The sequence below is a fragment of the Notolabrus celidotus genome, chromosome 11 (assembly GCF_009762535.1).
Source record: "Notolabrus celidotus isolate fNotCel1 chromosome 11, fNotCel1.pri, whole genome shotgun sequence".
In the NCBI taxonomy this organism is placed as follows: domain Eukaryota; kingdom Metazoa; phylum Chordata; class Actinopteri; order Labriformes; family Labridae; genus Notolabrus; species Notolabrus celidotus.
The window spans coordinates 12,192,207-12,218,560 of record NC_048282.1 but is presented as its reverse complement, the minus strand read 5'-3'; the positions used below and the strand labels follow the sequence as shown (position 1 = coordinate 12,218,560).

Below are 26,354 nucleotides of genomic sequence, written 5' to 3'. Positions count from 1 at the left end.
TCCCTTCTCGTGGATTTAAGGAGATCTCAGAGTAGGCTTGATGGACATTTTCATTTGTTGTCTTTCATTTTGTTGCAAATTAAAAACCTTCTCCTCACATCTTAAACGCTGCACATGACAGCATCAGACAGACCTCCACGACTAACCCTTCAGTTTAAATAGAGAAAACATGATAACAGTACATGATGCACATTAATACCAGAGCGTGCTCGTGAGGAAGCATCAGGTGTTTTTTGTACCAGTGAATCACATAAAGACTTCTTTGTTCAGACTTCTCTCTCATCGTTTGTCGTCTGTGATGTGACGGAGAGCTGTCATCAAACCTCAGACCTCTCTGCTGGTTCACTCTGTCACACAGAGGCTGTGGACTGATGTTGGGTCTGTGACGTGCTCTCTGATAGACATGCTATGGGACACCCTGTAGATTGACCTAGTTTTCCTGTTGAAAGCTGAGACTGACTCTGTGTGCTCTGCCTCCACCTAGTGGCTGAAAAGAGAACAGCACCTGCTGATGTCAGATTATAACTCTCTAAATGTTCTCTGTTTGTTTGTTTCAGTATCGTTTTTACCGCACAACTGCACGGTGGATAAAACAGAGGATGGAGATACAGAGGTAAGTCTTCATGATGCCTTATTTTGTGCTTAAAATTGAACGTACATTACATTTTTGGAAGAAGTGCACGGATCATATCTGCCTACTTGAGCATAGAAACAACTGTGAAACCTCCTCAAAACATCTGTTACATCTGTATTGTTGTATAAAACGTACAGGTTAAATTAATGCAACTTAAATGACATGAGATAGTTAAAAAAAAAAAACAATGAAGCTAAACTTCCGACCCCCCTGACCTCTCATGCTGCAGGACATCAAGGCAGTGGTGGACGGCATCGACGGTATCAAGCTGTCTCCGGGTCTGGCTCTCGGTCTCGGGGACTTTGATCTGATCCGGGTGATCGGACGGGGCAGCTACGCCAAAGTGCTGCTGGTGCGGTTAAAGAAGAACGAGCAGACGTATGCCATGAAGGTGGTGAAGAAGGAGCTGGTGCATGACGATGAGGTGAGACACAGAAAACATAGGAGTGTGCAGAACCACAAGAGAACACATATTTTAGCACATGCTGTACAGCTCGGACAAACACTGAGGTTTACACATTACAGGCAAACTTGTGAATTTTCTTTAAAAGTAAGTCAAATGGACTTTTTGATTTGTTAATAATAATAATAATAATAATAATAATAATAATAATAATAATAATAATAATAATAGTAATAATAATAATAATAATAATAATAATAATAATGCATTTTATTTAAAGGAGCCTTTCTTAGCACTCAAGGTCACCATACAGGGCAGAGTTAAAAAAAAAAACAATATAAAAATAAGGCTGATAAAATCAACAAGGCATGATACAGTGTAATTAATAAAATAATAAATAAAACAATGAGTCCAAAGATCAGACATCTGTCGGGTTCATTCACCTGAAGGCAATCAGATGCACTGATCTCAGTTTGAGGATCGTTCCCTCGAACTCCAAGGTTTTTATTATTTTATTTATAATAGTAATAATCTTTATTTATATAGCACTATTCAAAACAGGGTTACAATGTGCTTTACAAATAAGGAAGTACGGTAAATATAAAATAGTTAAAGAGAAATTTGAGGAAGACAACGACTCAAAGTAAAAAAATAAACTGCAGAGAAAAGATCCACAAAGTGACAGAGGTATAAAGGAAGATAAAACCTTTCTGACCACAAAATTAAAGGAAAAGAAATTCAGGGCTTAAAAGAAGAATTTTGATACCAACAACAGATAAAATAAATAAAACATTACATTCTTAAACAAACAAAAAAAACAAAACAGAAAAACAACAACAGATAAAATGAATACAAAAATCATTAAAGGTGAAAATAAAAAAACGACAGATAAAAAAAAAATATTAAAGGCTTGAATACAAAATAAAAAATAAATAAATAAAATGAAATCAAGAATTATTAAAGGCAAAAATATAAAAAAACGACAGATAAAAGGAAATAACACAATGTTGAAAGAATAAAAACAACAAAAGATAAAAGGTAAAAAACAATCAAAATAACAGAAATATAAAATCCTGCCAGTGATAATACTGAGAAGATAAAAGCATTTGGATTAAAGAACGATGACATCTCCTGTAGAAGCACATCAAAAATGTGCTTTATTTTGAAAAACAAAAATATTTCACCTACATTCTGAGATATAAACTTATTTTAGCCGTTTATAGTTAACACCGATAATCTGTTTTATTTTGTGTTTTTTTAAAATGACATTATATGGAAAATGAATTGTATGTGTGTTGCTGTATTTTGAGATTAATGACACACACATTCAGCTACGATTGTGCAAAATATTCCCTTAGAAAGGCCCTATGTTTGCCCTCTTGACAGCGGGGGGCACTGTACATACATGTAAGATCAACTTTCTATTTGCAGAACTGCAGCAAAGAGTCTTTGGGTAGTTTTCTGTCTGCTTTGCACAGCCGAGTATCTTTTGTGATGCCTGCAGAAGCTGCCTGGATATATCTGGATGAATTGATGGCAGGGTATTTTTGAAATATGGTTGTTTTTGTTTAATTAGTGCAGGAAGTTAGCTCCATATCTGAAGCAGAGGCAGGACCTATAGGTGCTTTCAAAGTCCATACAAGGAGCATTTGTATATTAAAGCAGCTTAAAACAGCTTTCTGGTGGTCTTAAAAATGCCACTCACCAAATTAGATAAAGAAGGGGACAAGCAGTTGTCAGCTCAGGTGGTCTGGGTGCAGGCAAAAGAGGTGTTTAGTTCTTCTGGTCGTGGTGAAAGACATCGTGTGAAAATGATGAGGAACTAAAAGTTATTGAATGCAGCTTCATTCAATCTGCTCTCTGAGTGCATTTTGTTTCCTCATAAACATCTGAATGCCTAAAGCTCTTTTTATTTATTAACACACTGAATATTCTCTTCTCCCTCTGCGGCCCGACATCTGAAAGCTTGTCTCATAATCCCTGAAATCTGATTAACAAGACTCGGTAATGAATTAAATCTTGTTTGTTTATTTCACGTCTTCCTTAGAGTGTTGATGTCTGATCAGTGAACAACAAATCTGAGTTCACAAAGAGCATCGGAGAGAGGACGCTCACAGCTCTTTAAACTCTCCTCTAGACTCAGGCTGGTTATTTATCTGACATGTTAAGTTTGCACGGAGCTGTTTTGCTTTCTCTCTGTCAAAGTAGCACAACTTTCTCTGAGGGATGCTAATGTTCACTTTTACTTAACATTTCTGAACTCAGAGGTGAATTTGTTCTACAGCCAGGTGAAAACATGAAACTTGAACTGAAGGGAGGGAGCTTGAACACTTTTAAATAAAACAGACCAGTCCATGTTTGGTTTATGTTTTCACTTGTCGTCCCTGAAGAGTTTCCGTAGGCTGCAGTAAAGCAGTTGTTGCTGCTGTAAAGTAGCTGCCTGTGCACATCTACGTTTGTGAAATAAAGTTTTATCCATGGCTGGAAATCTACATCAATGTTCTCTTTATCACAATGTGCTATATACAGGTAGGCGAACCCTCTCTGTTACAATAAGTTAAATTGAGCTCAATGACAGCTGACATAAATTATAGGCTGAGATGATTGGCTTAAATGCAGATCACTGATCATTCAAAAATGCCCAGATCGACTCCGATCCGATATTTGAGATCAGGATCAGGACATCCCTGACTAAAGTCTCTCCAGCTGTTACTGTAGCTCTGTTGTTGTAGGTGTGAGATGGATCAGACAGTTAAACATCACTAATCTAATGTTTTAATGTTTAATCGAATGTTTCACTAATCTAAGAAAAGACGACATCGACCTGTCCTTCCACCCACCGTTATGGGGAATGTAAGATCTATCTACAATAAGGTGGACGAGCTAACCCAGCACCAGAGGGAATACTGGCAGAGTAGCATCATGCTAACAGAGCTAACACCAGACACGAACGCCACATTGGAAGGATTAAACCTGCTGTGGGCGGACAGGATACAGGAGAGCAAAACTGAACACACTGGTGAAGAAGGCCATCTCAGTCCTGGACCCTGTGGAGGTGGTGGCTGACAGGAGGATTATGGCCAATCTGTCGTCTTTGATGAACATTTCTTTTTTAGATATATATTCTGATAGATTAGATATATATTGACATGGAGTGGTCTAGACCTCCTATGTTTGTAAAAGCGTCTTGAGATAACGTTTGTTGTGATTTGGCGCTATACAAATAAAGATTGATTCATTGATTGATCTTTCTTCTCTTAAAGAGATGTGACTCTTAAAGTCCTGATGATGTGTTTGCATGTTGTCAAAGATGATTCTGGTGTTATTCTTTAAATGATCATGTGATCAAGTTAAAGCTGAAATCTGAAAATATGGATCTGAGTATCACAACAAGAAGAAGAGTTAGCAGTCAGACGATCAAACAGAGTGTTATCAGTTTGTTTGAATCCTCTTTACCTCCTGGAAACTGAGTTAAACTGGAGGGAAGAACAGTGTTGATAGTTTTGCAGTTCGACCTCTACTTTCAAACATTCAAAGAACTTAAGTTTGTTTCATTTTTCATTTATGTAGCCCCTTAAAAGCAAAGAAGTTCTGCACTGAGGTGCTTCACAAGAACAACAGACATAAGATTATCACAGCCAGCATAAAAACAGAACTTTCAGAGGAAATGTTAAAAAAAATACAAAATCAAAAAGGAAACAGGTTAAACACAATTAAAAGGAAGGAGCTGAAAGTGGGTCTTAAAGTGGTTCTTAAAAGCCTCAAAAGAGCTCACCTGTCTGTTGATAGGCAGGACGTTCCAGAGACGAGGAGTCCTGTCCCCGGTCTCTTTCCTCCTTGAACAGGGCACAGCCAAAAATGGAGATATATGTAGCCTGGGGTTTATAAACAATCAGAAGAACTTTTAAATTCATTCTGAAATGAACGGGAAGCCAACGTAAGGAGGCGAGGATGGAGGTGACGTGATGACGTTTCTGTGACTTTGTTAGAAACCAGGCGGCAGCATTTTGAACTAACTGTAGACGAGAAGGTTTTGTTTGAGTTGTTTGAGAACTGATTTGCAGGAACGATGGCCAAATCTCAACAGAAACTAAAGAACCAAACTATTTTCTGTCATGTTAAAGTGGTGAAAGGGCTGAGTTTCTCCAGATATAATGTATAGAAAGATAAATGATAGTTGCAGCTGAGGTTGATTTTTGCTGACTCTACTGAAAAGAGTCAGCTGTTCATTCACTTCAGTTTGTTCTTTAAAGTTTATTTAAAGGATTTTATTTAATGCAGGGAGCAACTGATGTTTTTATTTAGATTTTTTAACAGTAAAAAAAATGACTCATAGCTAAGTTCAATCAGAAGAGACAAGTTGGTGAAGTAAAGATGATATTTATTTTACAAAGCTTGGGTGATATTGAATGTATGAGGTTGCATAAGATGCCAAAATACATTCATGATTTATCGTCAGAGTTTCTTTGGCGATTGAACTCTACAGGGAGACAGGGCGATCGATGTGTGTCTGCCCTGAGCTGCAGCAGAACCCAACCCCCCATGGAGTTCAGACACTGGTGGTGGAGGTGATGTCAATAAAGACGGCTGAGATTGATGACATGAAGGAGCTGATCAAACTGAGAAAACTTGGTGGTGGTGATGATGAGATGGTAGAAGTCATCTAAGTCTGATGATAATGAAGGACTGCAAAGACTGGGCAGAGATGGCGAGATTGCGGTCAATGTCGTCTGTGGTTGACGAAGTTGATAAACTCGGCGGTGATGGGGAGGTGGAGAGCCATATTTAAAACAAGCAGCAGCAAAATGATTGGCTAACAATGAGGGTGTGTTGCACTGCTATTGGATAGGTGTTTCCAGGTGATGAGAACAGCTGATGACCACGTGTGAGTGCACATTTGTAAAGGAGTGAGCACAATGAATGAAGTGAAATGAACTGTAAAGTAGCATGCAGGATATAGTCTTCCTTTCTGAACTTACGTTGGAGCTTCAACTGCTCCTTGCATATTGCTTTATTGACATTGTATAAGACGTACAACGAAATCAATGTGCACTCTAGACGGGGCGCAAAAGAATATAAGTAAATAATAAATAAAATCACACGCACCCAAAACATGCCACCATTTAACCACACACTCATTGCAAACAAATGCAGTTTAAAAGGATAACAAAATAAAGAGAGTCCATAACGGCAAGGCATCGAACCTGTGTCAAGAAGTAAGTGCCAGCCGTATTTTACCTTGCTGTGCACACGAGGCCCTCAATAAAAAGCACACTGCTCGCAAACAGATAGGTAGAGTGCTGAGCCGCCATCTTGCTTGCTTTGCATCCATTTAAAATGTTTAAAAACAGCAATTAGCTCGTATTTGGCTGTATTATAAATAGAATAATGTGCTTGATTGGTTTGACAGAGATAGACTTGATCACTCTGAGCAGCTTTCACTGGTTGATTCTGACTCAGGACAGGATGAAGAGGCAGCTTGGGAGGTTAAAAATGAAGCTAATACTAAAGAGCAGAAAAACTGCAGTTCCTCGAGTGTCCACTAGAGACTGTGTCCAAAAAAAGAAAAGGAATCCCAGTTAGAGCCCATATTGAAATGTCCGATGTTCTATCTTTGGGGTGTCATAACATCTCTTGGGTGGGTGACCTCACTGAGACTACAGACGTGTTTAATGCTGCAAACATGAGAGGAGATGATCCAGCTCTGCCTCCGTCAGTTAGTTTGTTTTATTAAACTAAAACTTGAAGTGATACAGTGAAACTTTCAGGAGCTTTAGAGAGAAGAATAAAACAAAAGTTTCATGTTAAAAAATAATCTATCTTCTGAAACTTTGAAGTTGCTGGTGTCAGGATGCACAGTTGTCCGATGTCCTCTCTTCATCCTTAGTCACTTTATGTGCAAGTCTGCAGAGAGGCAGAATTTAATCCCCCTCTCTCCCTGGAGGGTCGACTCTGTCGTGAGTCTGCTCAGCAGAGCTCATGGACAACTCTAAAGATGACAGCCAGAGGGTTTCAGTCCAGGAGAAGAAATGAGCGTTTCATGCTTGTGCAGGTGAATTTTAAACGAGCTCCTTCATCTCGTGTTCTTGGAGTTGGAGCGCTCCTGGTTTTGGATTCTACTGTCCGTGTAATTTCTTTAACCTCTCTCTCCATTCGTGAAACAGTCAGGATGAAAGGAGCAGGGCTCAGGGTCCTGGAGGGCAGGGGTTTAAAATATGCTGGACTATCTTAAAGGAATAAATTGTTGCAGATATGGAGAGCAGGAGTGAGTAAGAAGAAGCGTGGAAGACTCCGTCAGAGACCGGAGGAGCTCCTGAGAGGGAGGAGGAGAGAGAATTTGGTGGAAGCGGGGGTGGAGACGACACAAAAGTGGTTGAGATCTTCTGAATTGAAAAAAGGGTTTAGCAGGAAGCAGGAATGAGTGAGTGGGTGACTCAGTGGAGGAGATGAAATCCGGGAAGAACATGCTCTTTTTTCTACTGTGATGAATTGCAAGATGAAAATGACGTGAAATCCATTTCAAAAAGGAAAAGTCTGCATAATGCTCCTGAAGCAGGAAATCTGCAGACGAACATACCGCTCATGTTTTATTCACTGTGGGTGTATCTGGCAGAGCACGCTGGCTCTTATCTTCACAGGATGAGATGCTCTTTATTCACAAACATACAAGAAAATAAAGCGTACAATCTCCAGATTTAACCTCTGAAAGGTCACTTCACACATATCACAGAAAAGCATTTCATGTACCGAGGAGAAAACACAGACATGCTGATGTTTTTATTTTACTTTTTGAGGCTTTAAGAAGATTTTTAAAGCTGTAAGAAACAAAAACGAAACTGCTGTGTTTGAAGGAATGCAAAAAAAGTAACCTGCACAAAAATGAGAAATACCAACAGAGAAAACTGAGAGAATAAGTTCTGAGTTATGAGAGTTAAATTCTATCTAAGGCGTGGTTGTAGTCTCAGTCATCCATTGGTCAGCTGGAAACGCAGTATTACATCAAGCTTCCACCAGATCCATGTCCGGTCCATCTCCAATTTGCTGCGGTCGAGCTCCATGCTCTCCCATCAGTCCACACACACCATCTGCGTTTTCAGATGCAGCACAGAGCAGGACTGCCGGACAACTGGAGTCACAAGACCAAGGTTTTCCCGCTGTAATTACTGAATTATCGATTATCCTCCTCCTCTCCTCCTCCATGTTGTCTTTATCGTCCTCTGAAAATCTCTGATCTGTTGACTTAATGCCTGGCTCCGCTCTGGTGATAACACAGAGGGTTTTATTCTGAATATAACCGGATGTTGTAATTTGGTTTTGGTGCCTGACTTCCTGTCCTGCTCGATCGTGTCTGTTGAGATTTATGCGTCGTGCTCCGAACATCCAGCAAAAATAGAAGTCTTGCGTATCTGATCCAGGGGGCTCCAGCCTGCCGGATCAGGGACGCAGCCAGAATGCAACGGAGCGGATCCAGTGAAAGTTAACAGATTGACTAGAATAGAAACCTATCAGATTCGGTGCTGTGAGGGATCGGAGACAGACTGGACATGGATCTGGTGGAATTTGGCCGTCAGCCTATCTTTCAGTCAGCCTAGAATAGGTAAAGAAGTGGAGCTGAGGCAAGCCTGTGTCTCCGTTGCAAGCTGCAACACTCACCTGCCAGTCAAACCTACTACGCCCCTTATTATGCAAATCTCTGCACATCTCTGTGTTTTTTCACGAAAAATCTCATCCTGCTTCCTTTTAACAGTCAAATCTTTCTCTCAGCATGCTGTTAATTCTCTCATCAGACACCGACCCTCTCACAGTGATAAAAGGCTTTAAAATTACCAGATGGGAAAGACTTAACTCGTAGCTCATGGTCTGTTGGCTGTTTCAGTTAACATCACTCCTTTTATAACCAGCCTAAAACTCCTCACAGGAGCTTTGTCGTTCAAAAATCACTAAAAGATGAGGTTAAAAAGCTGCAAATTTACCTTAAAGGATAAAAAAAAGAAACCTATATAATTGTTGCCAAATGAAAACAGCAGCTGCAAAAAGTTAATTTAATACATTTGTGCTCAGTCTCTGCAAAGAGATCTAAAGACAGTACAAGTTTGAAAAAATCTCTCATTATTATAATTCACTGTGCAGTCAAAGAGAAATGAATAAAAACATTTACAGACACATTTGCATCAGGAAAATAAAAAATCCAAGTATATTTTTCCTGTTATGTTGTATATGACCATCAGATGGTGCTGTTGTTCAACAAATAACCCCTTCAATGACATGACTGAGGGTTTATTTGTCTTACAGATCATGAAAACACTCTGAAGAGGATTTAATTCAAGAACTCAGGTCAAAGAAACAAACTATGGACACTAAGACAAAAGAGAAAATATAATAAACTAATGAAGCACACAGGCTCTGAGTAAATCTACATATTTTGTGTTCTAAAAGAAGGGGAGTAAAAACTGAATGAAGCATGAACCAAAGCTTCATCTCCACACATGAATAACGTCACAGGCTTCATCCCTGCACCGCCTCCTCAACTCTTCCACTCTTCTTCTTTATAATCTGTTTTTTTTTTTGTGACATCAAGAGAATAAAAGCGAGCCGTCTGCATCACAAAGATCTAATTTAAATCTAATGAAGAGGATTTGAGAGACTCATGGATCCCTCCCAGTGATTTTATTACACTTCCTGTTTTCATTAATTCATGGCTCCATTCGTGCACGTTACTTTAATAATTCATGTCCGCAGTCGTCTAACTCCTGACATCAAAGTCAGCGTGTTCTGCACAGACGCTCTCCAAACTCCTGATGACCAACTCGAGCTGCGTTTGTGATCCTGCAGGATTAAAAGCAGCCAGTTGACGAGAAGGAATTTGGTATCGTGCTCACGATATGGGGTCTCTATTGTGATGTGATAAATTAACCATATGCTGCTGGAGCACAACATGGGGTACTCAAAATTTAGGCTCCACTCATATAAAATATTTACAATCATCAACTTAACAACGCTTTAAATCAGCATAAAACATCCTGCCCTCGGGCTAAACGCTCCCAGTCTCTGCGAGAGGAGTGTGAACACTTAAACACGCTCGGACCGATAACAGAGATTCACATTTCACAATATGCAGGGTTTATTTCACCGTAAATCAAACCAGGAAGGAGTATTTAAAACAACTACGTGCGCAGCAAGAGGAGTGTTATTCAGTGATCATGATTGTTTTTATATTTGTGTGATAAATGCGTGTTTAGGATGTTTCAACAACACAAACACAACCGTAGAAAAGTGCAGGGGAAGAGGATAAAGCAGAGAAACTCAGCTCAACGTGAGCAGCGTCATCGCCCCGCCCACTCGCTCATTACCTGCTGCATCCGCACATTGACTCATCCCGATGTCACTTGAGCTTTTTGTAGAGGGCTGGAAAAAAAAGTGACCTCAAAGTCAGGGAACAGGTTCAGCAGTTTGCTTTCACACATGACTCACCTGGATAATGTGTGAACGGGGCTGTAGTAGATTCCTCAACACTTTCACTCCATGCAGGAGCAGAGAACCATCTACTTCTCCAACTTTAAGAATTTTAATACCAATGCATCAGTGCAGGCCCAAGTTGCATAGCAGGGAATTAAAGATGACTTTTTACTGATGTTTCCCCCAAAAAATCTTGCACCTCAGATTTTACTCTGCAACCAGATCATGGACAGTGGCTGACATGAGCTTTTCATACTTCTGCGTGGATGTGTTCGTTTCGGGCAGCAATACTCGAGGGCAGTGTGCTTTGATATTTGGGTCGCCTGTTTTCGGTCTCACTATGTTTTCTACTCTTTTAACAGCGGTTCTGAACGTTTTATGTTAATTTAGTTGTTGCCGTTTATCATACAGCGATGATTACACTGAAGAATATAGAGGAGATGTCGGAGGAGATTAAATAAACGGCCGAAGAACGGCAATTCTGGAATTGCTGTAAATGCAAGAAATCGATGCCCATGGACCACTCACAGGGCTTGCAGTCCGCTTTGTCTCAAATCGTTACATTTTGGAGAAGATGCGCGTCGGCTACATGCGTAGACCTCTTTGTAGGTACAGGAGCTACGCAGACGTACGCCGTCGATTCAGTGCAAGAGTATAAACCATGCCCAGGAGTTCAAACGTGCAGTAAAAATCCTTAGAAAGCATCATCTGCCTGGTTATCTTTTGTCCCATCCTTTAACGTGGAAACAAAACAGAGACATCCTGAGAGCACCGATAGTTCTCAGTCTGACTACATCCATCATCCGTCTGTTTAACCACAGAGAAAGCGTATTGATCAGTCTCATTGATTGTTCATACATTATCTCTCCTCTCTCGTCTGTCTGGTCATCTCTACAGGATATCGACTGGGTGCAGACAGAGAAGCATGTGTTCGAGCAGGCGTCCACCAACCCTTTCCTGGTCGGCCTTCACTCCTGTTTCCAGACAGAAAGTCGGTAAGAGAGCGATCAGCCTGACACTTCATACCAGTTCAGACTGAATGGAAAGCCGATACGTCTCAGTTAGAGCTCCCAGGACCTGACAGGGCTCTACAGGAGCAGGAGATATTACTCTGTGATGAGGAGGAGTTCTGTATTAAAGAGAACATTATCTTTATCGATGTAGGATCAAAACATCTACAGAAATAAACGTATCATCTATGAAGAAGGAGGAAAGTCTTTAATACCTTCATCAGGACAAATATGTGACAGATAAAGGATCTTTTCCTAACTTATAATAAGACTGAAGATCTTATTCACTTTATTTAGTGGTCCTCCTGTTTTTAGGCACATTTTGTTTAACAGCCTTTGTCGATGCTTTTGTTTCCCGCTCTGCTCTTCAGGTTATTTCTGGTGATCGAGTACGTGAACGGCGGGGACCTGATGTTTCATATGCAACGACAAAGGAAGCTCCCTGAAGAACATGCAAGGTAAACACTCGATGCTACAACATCTGTTTGATTCATTTAATTAATTTCATCTTCCTCTTGAACATAAAGCTCTCTCTCTCTGTAGGGATCCTTTCTGTAATGTTGTCAGACACTTAGAACAACAACCTGAGCCTGTCAGGGACGAGAACAGGTAGTGGATGCATATTTTATCAGCTGCATTTTTTGCATAAGGTTGCAGCCACCACAGCGTTTTCAATGCGGCCTGCAGCAGAACTCAGCTTGATTCATCCTAAGGTGCCGTGTCCACTGACATAGTTCTTTGCGCCAGCAGTGCCTATTTTCTATTCAAACCGAATGTGATTCAGCATTTCCAACGCTCAGCGTACTCAGCGCTAAAACGTCTTCAACGTCTACTAAGATAAAAACAGTTCAACTTTTGGAACACCGCCGTGCTCATCAATGTCACTTGTTGATCACCAACCAATCAGAATCAAGAAGGGGTGAGACATGGAATAATCTTTGTCAACAACAATGGTGGAGGAGAAAAGTTACAACACTCTTATTTTCGAGGTACAATTTCCACGTTTAGAGCTGCTGCTAATGCTCTGACACGATTTATATCAAAAGTTTTTACAGTTTTTTCGTTAAAACGCAGTTGAATGAAATCAAGTATGAAGCATACAAAGCATTTAAAACAGACTTGACTGTTACGACTTAAGGAAGTGAAAGTGCCCAGGATTTTGGAACCTAGCAACAGTAAAAGCTGGTGAGAAGGGCTCTGAAGTCAAGGCCGTGGGCGCTGTCCATAGACTACATAAATAATGGACATAGTGTCCATGACGTCACCCATCTGTTTCTGAAGCGCTGTTTTGAGGCCAATCGTCGGCGGGAGCCATATTGGTTATGCTGAAATCAACCAAACTTAGTGTGAGGTAAAGAGGCGGGCTTTGAGCCTCCTAGCCAACAGCTACAGTGTTCCCGCCTGTCAGTCAAGTCAGTCACGCCCTTAATGGGCAAAACTTGTAATCTTAACATCTTCTGAACTGTTGGGTTTAGGGATGTACATTTTAAGTATTTTCCGTGATCGATTTTTGGAAATGTTAACGATGTTAATGAAAAAAATATTATTCTTACGTCAGAAACAATGCCAAATAGGTTGTTTTCCCCCTAAATTTAATTTTCTACAGCAACAAAATAACTGACAGGATTGAATACGGGCACACGTTTGACACGCAGAATATCAACGATCAGGCTCATTAAAATATTCTCAGCGGACATAGTCTTATAATGTGAAGGCTCATAATACTAAGAGAAAAGTACTTCAGACTCACAGTGTCCAGTTTTCTGTCTACTTGTTTTTATTGAGAAAAATAAACATGTGTATTCTCTCAGGTGTCAGCCAGGAGCGCAACCGGGTCATAATCAGTCCCGCTGGAGAAAAGCCCAGACGGCTCTGATGTTGCTGGTCTGTAAACGTAGCGTACCAGAATTTCCCACCTGTCTGTTGCCTTCGTATCCAAAGGTGGGAAATATCCTGTTTAAAGCTGTCAACCTTCGTGTCCGTGTCGTTGTTGGCAGCAGTTTTGTATTGATCCTTTTTTAAAAAGCACACGTGGAGGAGACCTGACGCAGAGCCGCAGCCGCCAGCTGAGCGTCTCCGCTGTGCGCAACACCTTTAACAGCTGATTCACATCGAAACATGCTTTAAATTTAAAACACCTCCCTGATAGCTGAGTGTAATATGAGACCACATGATGTTTGTTCCACGTGATGGAAAATTGATAACAAAAATGTGTGTTTCAAGTAATTTCTTAACAATCAATTAATCGATAATCGATTAATTGTGGTCATCCCTAGTTGGTTTAGAAAAAAAATCCCCCCCGTACAGTGTGTGCTGATAGAGAAATTAGCTACGTAGAGCCAAGCTGTTTTTTGAACCAGGCTGTAATCATGTTTATTATTGCTGTAGAGATCGTCTTTTTTGAATTGGTGTGTATGTGGTTTCCGGTGTTTCTGCAGCCAGCCACAAGCTGATGTTCGATGAATTGCAGTTTATAACACTTCTGCATATGTGCTTCATATTTTGAGAGCAGAGGTTTCCGCTTGGCACTGTCAGGGCAAGAAATGGGGTTAGTGGACACGGCACCTCAAACTTGTTAAAACTCTAAATGTTTAAAGCGTGCATCCAGAGTATTCTAATTCAACTTTGTATAAACTAAACCTGTGTCAGGTTCAGGACTGAAATCAGTGATGCTGCACACACAAGCACCTTTTTTAATCATGCATACTCTGAGGGGATGATTCCTGCGTGCTCAGGTGTGTGTGAGGTTATAAAAACCTTCAGAGGAGGACATGAGAGTGGATTTTGGGAAAGCAAACACACAGGAAACTCATCTCTGACATGGTTAACTATTTTAGGTTGAACTGACTGAACCTCCTCCAGATGAGTCCTTTTGTGATTCACATGATGGAGGACAGGGTGGTGTGCTTGTGTGTGTGGTGTGCAGCTGGTGTGTGTGTGTGTGTGTTGAGCTGAAGATGCACCGTCCTTACACTCATCTATGTTCTTCTTATAAACAGATGCTTAATAGGATACTTTAACAGCGCTGCCAAAACCAAACGTTACACTTTTTCCACCTCTGAGAAATATAATGAGTACCCATAATTCATTGTGCCTCTCCTCTTGCGGGGCACTCCAACCGCGGCTCTGATAAATGCTGGATCAAAGGCTGGGTAATTTAGAGAGGCACCGTTGGGCCCCTATCGGCCCCTGCAATCTGTATTCAGGAGACAGTGGCTGTACATATGCAAAGCAGCATGTTAATCACTCATAATGATTGTACATATTCATGAGCAGCAGCGCTCTTACACCGAGCCCGGCCGCATTCCCCCGCGCCGTGGGGGAGGCGGGCCAGTGGGCGATGGATGGTGCTGCTGATAGGACGACACTTCTATCAGTCTGATGCCAGCGCAGAAACAAACGCCACAAAGCAAGCTGTCAGAGGGAGAGCGTGGGGGAGCGATGATTTCTCTGTCAAACACACTCTCAGCCTTCAGTGTGTGACAATCACAGCGTCACAGCTGCAGACGGAGAGACGCTCCTCGCTGTTAATGAAGGCTTATCTCCTAAAGACAGGAGACACACTACCTACACACACAGAGAAAACATGCTACTGACTTACCAGACACACGCATACCACAGCAAATCATGGTCAGAGCTGCTTAGAGCTGGTGTTTAGAGTAAACATGTCAACGTTTACCACGATGAGAATAATCAGATATGAATTTCTCAAATATCTGAAATATCTAACCAATTAAGTGTGTCATAGTGTTTATCCTCTGTCCTGTTTCATTATATTAGACGAAATACAGAGTGTGAGTAATTTTCAGCGGTTGTTTATGTGGAGCTTATACAGAAGTGCCTCAAACCTGCATTGTCTAATGTCCAGCAGGGGGCGACTCTGCTAGTTGTAAAAAAGAAGTTTGACTGGAGGAGAAAATGTTCTTCCTCCTTAGCTGATTTATTCCCTCAGTAAACATTGTCCTAATGCGTTTCTGGTCTATATCTCTAGTTTGAAGTCTTCTTCAACACAGCATGATGTTTATTTAGAGGGGGAGGAGTCAGACAGGGGACACCTGGGACTGACAGGTCCATACACAAAGACTCACAAATCAGAGGGTGACTCTACCGTGGCTTTGTCCACATCCTCTATACAGTCCAGAGTTTCATATCAGGTATGATGATATGATGCAGTCATGACACAGGTCCTCACTGCAGGTAGGTCTGGTTAAAGATGATCACATGTCAATTAAAATGAAGACATGACATAGTCATGTTCTTGTCCATTCATGGTCATGTCTGTTTCAAGCTCACTGAAGCTTGGTTTATACTTCTGCGTCAAATCAATGCTGTAGCCTGTGTACAGTCCCTCAAAATGTAACTACCATAGTCTGTATAAAAAATGGACTCTTACTTCTTATTATAAGTCTATGATAAGGTCTAAAATCATTAGATAAAGCCACTTCAATATCAAAGAGGCGTTATGTTCAATCAGAGCAACAAGAAAAAATGCTGCATACCTCATTTTCACGCTCACTGAGGCTGCTGGATCAACTTAATAGAAAGCAAGTTTAGAATTTCTTATATGATCTAAACAATCAGCAGATTCAGAGCGCTCCACGGGAACATCAGCCATCTTGGTTGTTGACAAAGGTGACTCGTTTGTACCTAAACCTGCTCTCTGGTTGGCTCCAGAGCAGATGAAATAGAGATTGTGTCTTTAAGATGTTTTTTAAGGCAGCAGGTCAAGTCTTCAGGAAGCATTTTATGGAATCTGTAATTTCATCATGTCTGTCTTTTTTCTTCTTCAGCATTCAAAAACAGGTCTCTGCGAAAAAACTGTACAATGTCTAATAAGGTCAATTCATCATCCCCTGTATCTCTCTTCTTCTTCTCTTCCATCTCAGATTTTATGCAGCAGAAATCTGTATTGCTCTGAACTTCCTGCATGAAAAAGGAATCATCTACCGCGATCTGAAGCTGGACAACGTGCTCCTGGACCATGACGGACACATCAAGCTCACAGACTACGGAATGTGCAAGGTGAGAGACGCATCGATCCCTCGCAGACTGTGTGGACTGCTGGCGTGTGGTGATCAATAATGCAGGAGATCTGTATTGATCCAGAGTGCCAACGGGGCTTCTGTCTTTTTTTATGTCTTCTCTTCATGTTCCTGCGCTTTATATCACACACACTGAGCTTTATAATCTGTGATGACCTTCTTATTCTTCTTCTTTTTCTTTTTCTTCTTCTTCTTCTTCTTCTTCTTCTTCTTCTTCTTCTTCTTCTTCTTCTTCTTCTTCTTCTTCTTCTTCTTCTTCTTCTTCTTCTTCTTCTTCTTCTTCTTCTTCTTCTTCTTCTTCTTCTTCTTCTTCTTCTTCTTCTTCTTCTTCTTCTTTTTCTTCTTCTCCTTCTCCTTCTCCTTCTTCTTCTCCTTCTCTCAGGAGGGGATCAGACCAGGTGACACCACCAGTACCTTCTGTGGAACACCGAACTACATCGCCCCTGAGATCCTCCGAGGAGAGGACTACGGTGGGTTGATACCAACAAACAGATTTATGTTTTAAAGCTATTGATGATAAATCTATAGATTTAAATGTAACTGCATTAAGGGACGGGCTGGAGTCATGCACATTTCATCTGCACCATGCAACCTGAGGCAACTGTACAGCGTAAAAACATCAGATTTTCTTGTTTCTGCTGCAGATTGTCATTTTTGAAAATCTGTGATTTGAGGTGAAAAACATTAAAGCAGTTAAAAAAGTATAAATTCCTCATGCTGTGTAGACAGAACGTTTTCAGCTGAATCTTTCTAGGTTCCTTTTTTTGTCTTTGACATGTAAAAAAGGTTAAAGAAGTAAAAGCACTGTGCCCCGAAAGAGACATGGAGGAAGAAAGAGATCAGGATGATCCTGAAAAACAGACAGATTTCTGCTTTGTGTCACAGAAACATCAATAGTAGACCGTACTCAAGTTACTCTATTATCTGTCATCTTAAAACGCAACACCGGTGGCCTTACCTTCATCGTCATAATCCTCAGTCCTGCAGCAGGATGAGAAAACGTACTTCTGCACTTTTTTCAAACAAATCTACAAACCAATTTGCTGAGATTCAGAAAACAAAGAGTTAAAATAATTTACAGTTATAGTCATGTGACCAGCGTGAGCCTGGAGGTCATGAAGAGTAAAATGACGGCTTCCATTGAACACTGTAGAGCTGCAGCACGGGCTTGTTGATTGTCCATCTCTTCATAACAAGGCATATTTATATCACCTGACAAGTCCTCACCAGAACTTCACATTGGTGATGTTTATATTCATCTAAACTAGAATCCTTCCCTTTACACTGCCGCCAAGATGAAAGCCTATAAAAGTACAGACAGATAAATGTATTTGGATCCGGTTGGGTCAGTAATGCTGCAGTTTGAGGCGTGTAGAGTGAGGAATTCTTCCTCATCAGAACAAAGGTGACTGATATCATTCATGCAGCTGTGTAAAACCGTCGCTCCCTCCTTTAAGCCCATAGCAGTAGGCAGTCCTTTTCCCCCTCCAAGGGGGATGGGTCCATAAGTGTCACATGAGTCACATGAAAATTATGACTAGCAGCTCCTGGATTAGGGCTGATATTCCAGATATCAAAAGTAAGATCTCCACATGGAACTCAAGGCTTCAGGTTTTTTCTTAAAATAATTCAGGACTAAGGAAACTTCTCACTTTGGACCTATTCATGAACACTTTTCTGTGTCCTTTTTTCAGGTTTTAGTGTGGACTGGTGGGCTCTGGGCGTGCTGATGTTTGAGATGATGGCTGGCAGATCTCCATTCGACATCATCACCGACAATCCTGACATGAACACAGAGGAGTATCTGTTTCAAGGTGAGACAGAGATTAACAGTACACTGATCATCTGTACTATACTATCTATTTCTGAAACTGCTGTTTGAGTGAAAGAGCCTGAAGTAGCCCAAACAGGCATGAGGGAGTTTAACACGGGTGCTGAACATTTTGATTAACCTGGAAAGGTTAAGTAGCATCTTGTAGCATTACAAAAACATTGAATCACTTGCACACCCAGAACATCCTGTCATGGAATTAAATATTTAGTTTTGCCAGTTTTGGTCAAACACTTTTTTACTCTGGTGAACAATGAGCTGAATTCAGAGCTGATAAATGAGCCATTTGTTGCTCCTGGGGAAATGTTCTTTGCTTTAAGAGACCAGAACATTCAGTAAGACACCACCACCAGAAACGGTCCTTCATAAAATACATGGAACATGAATACTCACCTTCATTTTAAGTGCAACTTTTTAACACGCACTTTATTAAGCTCTTCTAATCTGGTTTTAAAGAAACAGAACAGATGAGGTTAACTTAAAATAGAAAAACACTTTTTAAAAAAATAAAACACTGCAGCTGTCGACCCGTTTTACTGATCCCTGGTTTCTGGAGCCAGGCCTGGAGGCAACAGGTCAGATAAAGACTACATGGTGGAGGAGAGGAGTTCTTGATTCAGTATTTACCACGGGAAAACCTTGGTCACATGACTTCAGCTGTCTGGCAGTCCTGCTGGACTACAGCGGATCTGATGGAAGTCCGATGTAATTCACAAACACTGATGCAGTGAAAACATGAATAAATGGTGTTGTTCTTTATAAAAAAAAATTATATTCATAGAAATTGTAGACTTTTGTTTCTCTTAAATGAACTAATACTCATCATCATCATCATCATCATCATCATGGACAGATCTGAGCTCTGTTAGGAGAGCACACAGCGCTGTGCAGCAGAGAGAGGCGATGCTGACAGCTCACCTCCGCGTTCAGACACAAACAAGAGCAAGAGCTGCAAAACTATGAACCCTTTGTGTATGCAAATGTCATGTGCACAGTATGCTTTGTGAATTAGACCTCGAGACACAGCAGTTGGGCAAATCAAGCGCAGTTATTGGTGCTATTGGCAGTCCAGTTTTTTGATTATTATTCTGACTTTAGAAAATTGTCAACAACTACATATCACTCAGAAAGTTGCTTTGTTATAGTTTGATAATGCAAATAAGAAATGAAGGGTTGAAACAAGAAACAGGAAGTGCTCTAATCATCGTTAAATTGTAAATGTTTGAGGTTTAAAGTGACTAATAATAATAGTAATAATTGTAGCCATAATAATAATAATTATTATATGTATTTATTTATTTCAGGCACTATCACTGTCAGGATTTAATGTTTTAATTTTTAAAAATAATTTATTTAATTTTCTTTTTTATTTTCAGAAAATGTGATTGTTTTCATCTTTTATCTTTTGTTGTTTTTATTCTTCCACCATTGTTTTATTTTCCTTCATTTGTCTTCCTCCCATTTCTCTTTTATTATCTTCTAGATTATTTCTCATTTGTAAAGCACTTTGTAACCCTGTTTTGAAAAGTGCTCTATAAATCCAGATTATTATAATAATTATTAATAAAAATAAATATCCTTCAAAATAAAGTTCTCACCTCAGAACAGGCCCTGTACAGTCATGGCCAAAAGTGAATGACACAAATATTACATTTTCACAGAGTCTGCTGCTTCAGGGTTTTTAGTTTTTTTTGTCAGATGTTTCTATGGTATAATGAAATACAATTAGAAGCATTTCATAAGTATCAAAAGCTTTTATTGAGAATTACACAGAATTCATGCAATAAGTCAATATTTGCAGTGTTGACCCTTCTTTTTCAAGACCTCTGCAATTCTCCCTGACATGCTGTCAATCAACTTCTGGACCAAATCCTGACTGATGGCAGTCCATTCTTGCATAATCAATGCTTGGAGTTTGTCAGAATTTGTGGGTTTTTGATTGTCCACCCGCCTCTTGAGGATTGACCACAAGTTCTCAATGGGATTAAGATCTGGGGAGTTTCCTGGCCAAGGGCCCAAAATCTTAATGTTTTGTTCCCCGAGCCATTTTGTTATGACTTTTGCTTTATGGCAAGGTGCTCCATCATGCTGGAAAAGGCATTCTTCATCACCAAACTGCCCTTGGATGGTTGGGAGAAGTTGCTCTCGGAGGACGTTCTGGTACCATTCTTTATTCATGGCTGTGTTTTTAGGCAAGATTGTGAGAGAGCCCACTCCCTTGACCGAAAAGCAACCCCACACATGAATGGTCTCAGGATGCTTCACTGTTGGCAAGAGATAGGACTGATGGTAGCGCTCACCTCGTCTTCTCCGAACAAGCCTTCCTCCAGATGCCCCAAACAATCGGAAAGGGGATTCATCAGAGAAAATGACTTTACCCCAGTCCTCAGCAGTCCAGTCCCTGTACCTTCTGCAGAATATCAGTCTGTCCCTGATGTTTTTACTGGAGAGAAGTGGCTTCTTTGCTGCCCTCCTTGACACCAGGCCTTCCTCCAAAAGTCTTCGCCTCACTGTGCGTGCAGATGCACTCACACCTGCCTGCTGCCATTCCTGAGCAAGCTCTGCACTGGTGGTTGCCCGATCCCGCAGCTGTAACACCTTCAGGAGACGGTCCTGGCGCTTGCTGGACTTTCTTGGGCGCCCTGTAGCCTGTTTGGCAACAATTGAACCTCTCTCCTTGAAGTTCTTGATAATTCGATAGACGGTTGACTGAGGTGCAATCTTACTCGCTGCTATAAACTTCCCTGTTAGGCCCTTTTTGTGCAATGCAATGATGGCTGCACGTGTTTCCTTGCAGGTAACCATGGCTAACAGATGAGGAACAATGGTGTCATGCACCATCTTCCTTTTAAAGTGTCCAGTCACTCAATCATGACATATTGATCGCCAGCCTTGTCCTCATCAACACCCACACCTGTGTTAATGTGTGTGACACCTGTGTGTCATTGAAATTATGTTAGCTGGTCCTTTTGTGGCAGGGCTGAAATGCAGTGGAAATGTGTTTTTGGTGATAAAGTTAATTTTCAAGGCAAAGAGGGACTTTGCAATTAATTGCAGTTGAGCTGATCACTCCTCATAACATTCTGGAGTATATGCAAATTGCCATTATAAAAACTGAAACAGTAGACTTTGTGAAAATTAATAGTTGTGTCATTCTCAAAACTTTTGGCCATGACTGTATTCAGTAGAGTCCCAGCTCCTCTCTGCAGCCTCTCTCTGTGTTTGAATGTTGATACAGAGAAGAATAGGAAACTCAGAGTGAATATTGAGAGCATGTGGCCGCCTGTTTGGTGCCATTTAAACAGAAACATGTTAATTTAACCCTTTGTGACGCATTTCTGAGAGAGGGGGAGAACTCAGTCCATGTAATGGAAAAACAATCAGCTCCGGGCTGTGAGGGATTTATCTGTGTGTGTGTGTGTGTGTGTGTGTGTGTGTGTGTGTGTGTGTGTGTGTGTGTGTGTGTCTGTGTGTGTGTGTGTGTGTGTGTGTGTGTGTGTGTGTGTGTGTGTGTGTGTGTAAACCCAGGCTTAGATGGTTCTGATACGCTTCATTAGAACAGGAATCGGAGAACCAGCGCATTTTATTTCTCTTGAATGTTAATTCAATTTAGTGTTCTGTCACTTTTTAATCCTCTCCTGCTCTGTTTCAGTCGGTGACATCTTTAATGATCTGAAAACACTCAGTTCAGTTATAAATGAGTGATGTAAAGTTGTTTTAAAGCCTGATAAAGATGTTAGAAGTAACTGAAACCAGGGTCTCCCTCACAGATGAGAGTCTGGCTGCATGTTTGGATTAGAGGCTTGATTTATTTGATGTGAAGATGTTTTCAGTTGATCTAAGAAGTTGCAGAAGAAGAAAACACCTGAAACAAATTGCAAAGTGTCTGACAGAGTTTCAGGAAACCCTTGAAGCCTCTGTAGCTCGATACTGCAGGAACGAGAAGAAACATGGATAAATCTCAAGGCAGATGCTTTTACTCTGAAAGTTTGTCCTGAAGGAGAATAAGGAGAGCTGGACATCCCTCATTTATGATTTATCTGGAAGAGTTTTTCATCTCCACTTGTTTAAGTTCAATGATCTGCTGTATTTTAAGAAGAGGTGTGATGCATTTACGCTCGAGGAATGCCATGTTTCTCTCTTTCACACGAGGAGGCGACACCAAACTAAGACTCAGTGGGATGAGCTGACAAAGGAAGGTCCCTGTAAGAGCTATCAGCATGCAGACCTAACAACAGAAATAGATTTAAAGTCTGTGACAAATAAAACAAACTGTTGGTGTGATCACGCCCTCAGGATGGAGGAACCTCTCTTTCTATTTGCATTTGTGTTTCCTCGACCCATATGGTCCCTTTACATACCTCCCCCCTCATCCCTCCCCCCCTTCCCTATAACAGACATTCCTCCGTACTACAGGAGCCCCGTGTGACGCGTTATGTCTCTGCTGTGACCGTCAGGAGCGTAGCATGGCACCGCCGCTAGCATCTGCCACCAGAGCCGTCCTCCTGGCGGTCTTACCGGTTGAGCAGCGGGTTCACTAAGACTCTCCCTGCAGGAGCCACGAGGCCATATGCCACCAAACAGGAGCCTGAGCCTGTTTCAGAGCTCCTCATGCAGACCACAGAGTTTTAGACCGACAGACGGAGCGGAGGCAACATTATACAGTGTGGGAACCTGCAACAAGGTGGATTTACCTTCAAACAGATTCAGAAGGAGAAGTTGTCTTCCTTTGTTTTGAAATGGGGTCAGTAGTCTGAACATGATGCAGCTGACTCAGAGATGTGTGTAGAGTTTGTTCTCTCAGCTCAGTCTTCCCCTTCAGCAGCTAACACAGTGTATGTTTATAAGGTAAACATATGATGCAGACCATGGGTTCTGTCATTAACAATAAAAAACAGTGAGAGCTGAAAACTTCCATTCAGCTTTTCTGTTTTTCTGATGTAATTTCTTCAAATTGAAGAAAGTGGGTAAAACAGCAGAGTTCAGTGAAGCTGCAGGGAACTCTGGATGATGAGTGATGCAGACTACAGGTGTATGTGAGCCGCTGGTATCCTCTGATCCAGAAAGGTCCTGAAGTACTGTTGTTACCAAGTCCCATTCCTGACAGCAGGAGCTCTTTAGGTTCAGGGCTAGTTTCTCCCTCTCTCCTTCGGTCCGTTGAGTCTCTTCTTCCTCTGTGAACCCCGGTTCATAAAGGTGTCCTCTTGTGTAAACAGCATGTCATCGTCTCTGTCAGAGTCACTCAATTTTAGTTTTATAGATGTGTCTTTTAACCCTGCTGCTATCATCACCGACGCTCATGGTTTAAGTTTCTTGGTACCAACCGGTATCTTCAAGTTTCTCTAACGTATTCCGCTCGATGCTAATATTGCTGGACAGGATCCAATATGAAAATGTCTGCAGCCTGCCCATTCATCATGCTAACAGTAACAAGCGTTTTAGCCACATTATTTTGATGCTAACGGAAGCTAAAGGTTTATGGTGTTAACAATGTGCCGGAACTCTTTTCATGACGTGTGATCAGCTTATCTCTGGCGTTGCTCATGTTAGTGAAAGTAAATCACTGTCATCTTTGACCAATCAGAATCAAGCATCTTACACAAGAAGATCTGGAAGAAAGCCGGGTAATAAAATGTTCTAAATGAATTGGTGGAGCTGACCCCGTCTGCATAGATTAATAGTTTAGCTTCTGTTCTGGTTTCTCAACGAAGGGTGCCCCCTGTAGGTAATACACATACTGTTGACAAGCACCTCATACAATTCTACAAAAATAAACTGAACTATCCCTTTAACCCCTGGGTTTGGACAGTGATGTCTTTGTAAAAACCTCAAAGTGTAACAAAATAATCTCACCTCTTCAACCTCTTACTAACGTTAACTTAAAGACTGTGCTAGCTCTACGTGGCCTGAAAGGTTCTAACACTGTTGTTTGTTTTTGGTTACACTGCAGCTAAAAGGCCTCTTCACATCCCCATTTGGTCCCAATATTGAACATTTATTCAGCTGTAATGATGAAGCGCTGCAGAGGACATTGTTGAAAACATGCTTTTGTGTTTTGGGAGTAATTTCCACAACATGTTCTACTGTGAGAGGAAATGTTTTTAATTAGATGAACCACAGATGGAAAAAAGACGTTAGAAAAAGCTCCAGAAGGGTTTATGTTTGACTTTCAAAAAGCCCCAAGGGAAAAGCAAGAAAAGAAGAAGAAGAAGAAGAGTGAGAAAGCAGTGTCTTATGTTCATTAATGTTTAAAAAACTCTCACAAATGACTGAGTGGGAGAAAACTCTTTTAAAAGCACGTAAAATCATGATGAGCTTCTTTTTTCGGAGACTTGATCGATCACCAGAATTTATATTTTAATTTTATCTTTATATATAAAAAACAGTCCTATCTCTGTATGTCTGTATGTTGAGCACAAAGATGGACAACCTAGTTCAGCTGAGCACAAAGCTCTTGTACAGAGAGATCAATCAATTGATCAGTCTTTATTTATATAGCGCCAAATCCCAACAAATGTTATCTGAAGACTCTTTCCAAACAGAGCAGGTTTAGACCGCTTATATTATTAACAAATACCCAACATCAAGACAGGATAAGATCCAGTCCCATCATTACAGACAGAATTCAGTCTGATCTCATCTTAATCCACCATGAGCAGAGCACTTTGCAGTTTTAACAAGTTACAGTGGCAATGGCAACTTCCTTTAACAGGCAGAAACCTCCAGCAGGACCAGACTCATGTTACACAGACATCTGCTGAGACCGTGTTGGAGAGAGGGATAGAGGGAGATGAAGAGAGAGAGAGATGATAATGGTAAGACGGATAGTAGTCGTTGTAGCAGCTGCAGTCTGGTACGTCCGCAGCACTGGGTCTATAGGAGTCTAAAGGCTGGTTTATACTTCTGCGTCGCCCCTACGCAGCAGGGGCTGAAACGGACATGAGCTCCACATGCTTGTGCGTTGACGTGTCTGTGTCGTGCAGCAATTCTCCTCCAATACGCTTGAGGGCAGTGTGGTCTCTCTGATAGCCAGTCACATGCTTCTGGCCCCGCTACGATCTCTGTTTACTTTTCCACAGAGATTCAGAGCGTGTTATGTTAATCTACAGCTGATACATGTTGCTGTTTATCATACAGACATGATTACATGAAGAATAGAGAGGAGGAGATGAAATACACAGATGATGAGCGGGGATCCCGGGGGGAAGTGCTGGAAATGCTAGAAATACAATGCCGCTGAGCGGACCAATCACAGGGCTTGCGGTCTGCGTCGATTCTACGTGTGGTTACATTTTGGAGGAGGTGCACGTCAGCTACGTGTGTAGGCCTCTGCGTAGGTGTGGGAGCTACCCCAGTGTAGGGTACGCTGTCGATTCGTCGCTGTAGTATAAATCAGCCTTAAGCAGTGTGAGCCTATAGCAGTTTAAGTCAATAGCAGCATAACTAAGAGCTGGTCCATGCCTGATCCAGCTCTCACTAGAAGCTTTATCAAAAAGGAAAGTTTAAGGCCTAATCTTAAAAGTAGAGAGGGTGTCTACCCCCCGGACCCTGACTGGTAGATGATTCCAAGGGAGAGGTGCCTGATAGCTGAAGGCTCGACCTCCCATACTACTTTTAGAAACTTTAGGTACGACGAGCAGGCCTGCATGCTGAGAGAGAAAGTGATTTCTCTTTGAGGTCTTTTTGTGACAACAGATTTTACTGAGGCTGAGACTACCCTGTTATTTCTTTTTGGTGTAAATTTTCTCTGTTTTTTTATTTTCTTATAGAAATGTTTTTCTCTTCTCTGTTGGAATCTGTCTTTGTAGAAATCCTGATAATTCATTCCTTGTTGGTTTCATTTTGCTGCCTTTTGAGCACCAGGGAGAGTGACTTTTAAAGATGCACCATGTGTGCATGCAGTCCTGTATGTCTGCTGATGTCTTTTGGGTTATTTGGCACAGCCCAGGGGCAAATCATGGTTTCGTTTTTTGTATTC

General features: G+C 41.2%; 1 protein-coding gene across 1 annotated transcript in view; it reads left to right on the top strand.

Annotated features, from left to right (window-relative positions):
• The window catches only part of prkcz (protein kinase C, zeta), a 158,408-nt gene that overhangs the window by 103,550 nt on the left and 28,504 nt on the right, over nucleotides 1-26,354 (top strand). Inside the window, exons 8-14 of the mRNA XM_034695938.1 lie at nucleotides 558-613; nucleotides 864-1,058; nucleotides 11,391-11,488; nucleotides 11,875-11,961; nucleotides 16,390-16,525; nucleotides 16,928-17,015; nucleotides 18,240-18,359. Coding sequence (XP_034551829.1) covers nucleotides 558-613; nucleotides 864-1,058; nucleotides 11,391-11,488; nucleotides 11,875-11,961; nucleotides 16,390-16,525; nucleotides 16,928-17,015; nucleotides 18,240-18,359 — 780 coding nt within the window. The remainder of the gene's footprint in view (nucleotides 1-557; nucleotides 614-863; nucleotides 1,059-11,390; nucleotides 11,489-11,874; nucleotides 11,962-16,389; nucleotides 16,526-16,927; nucleotides 17,016-18,239; nucleotides 18,360-26,354) is intronic.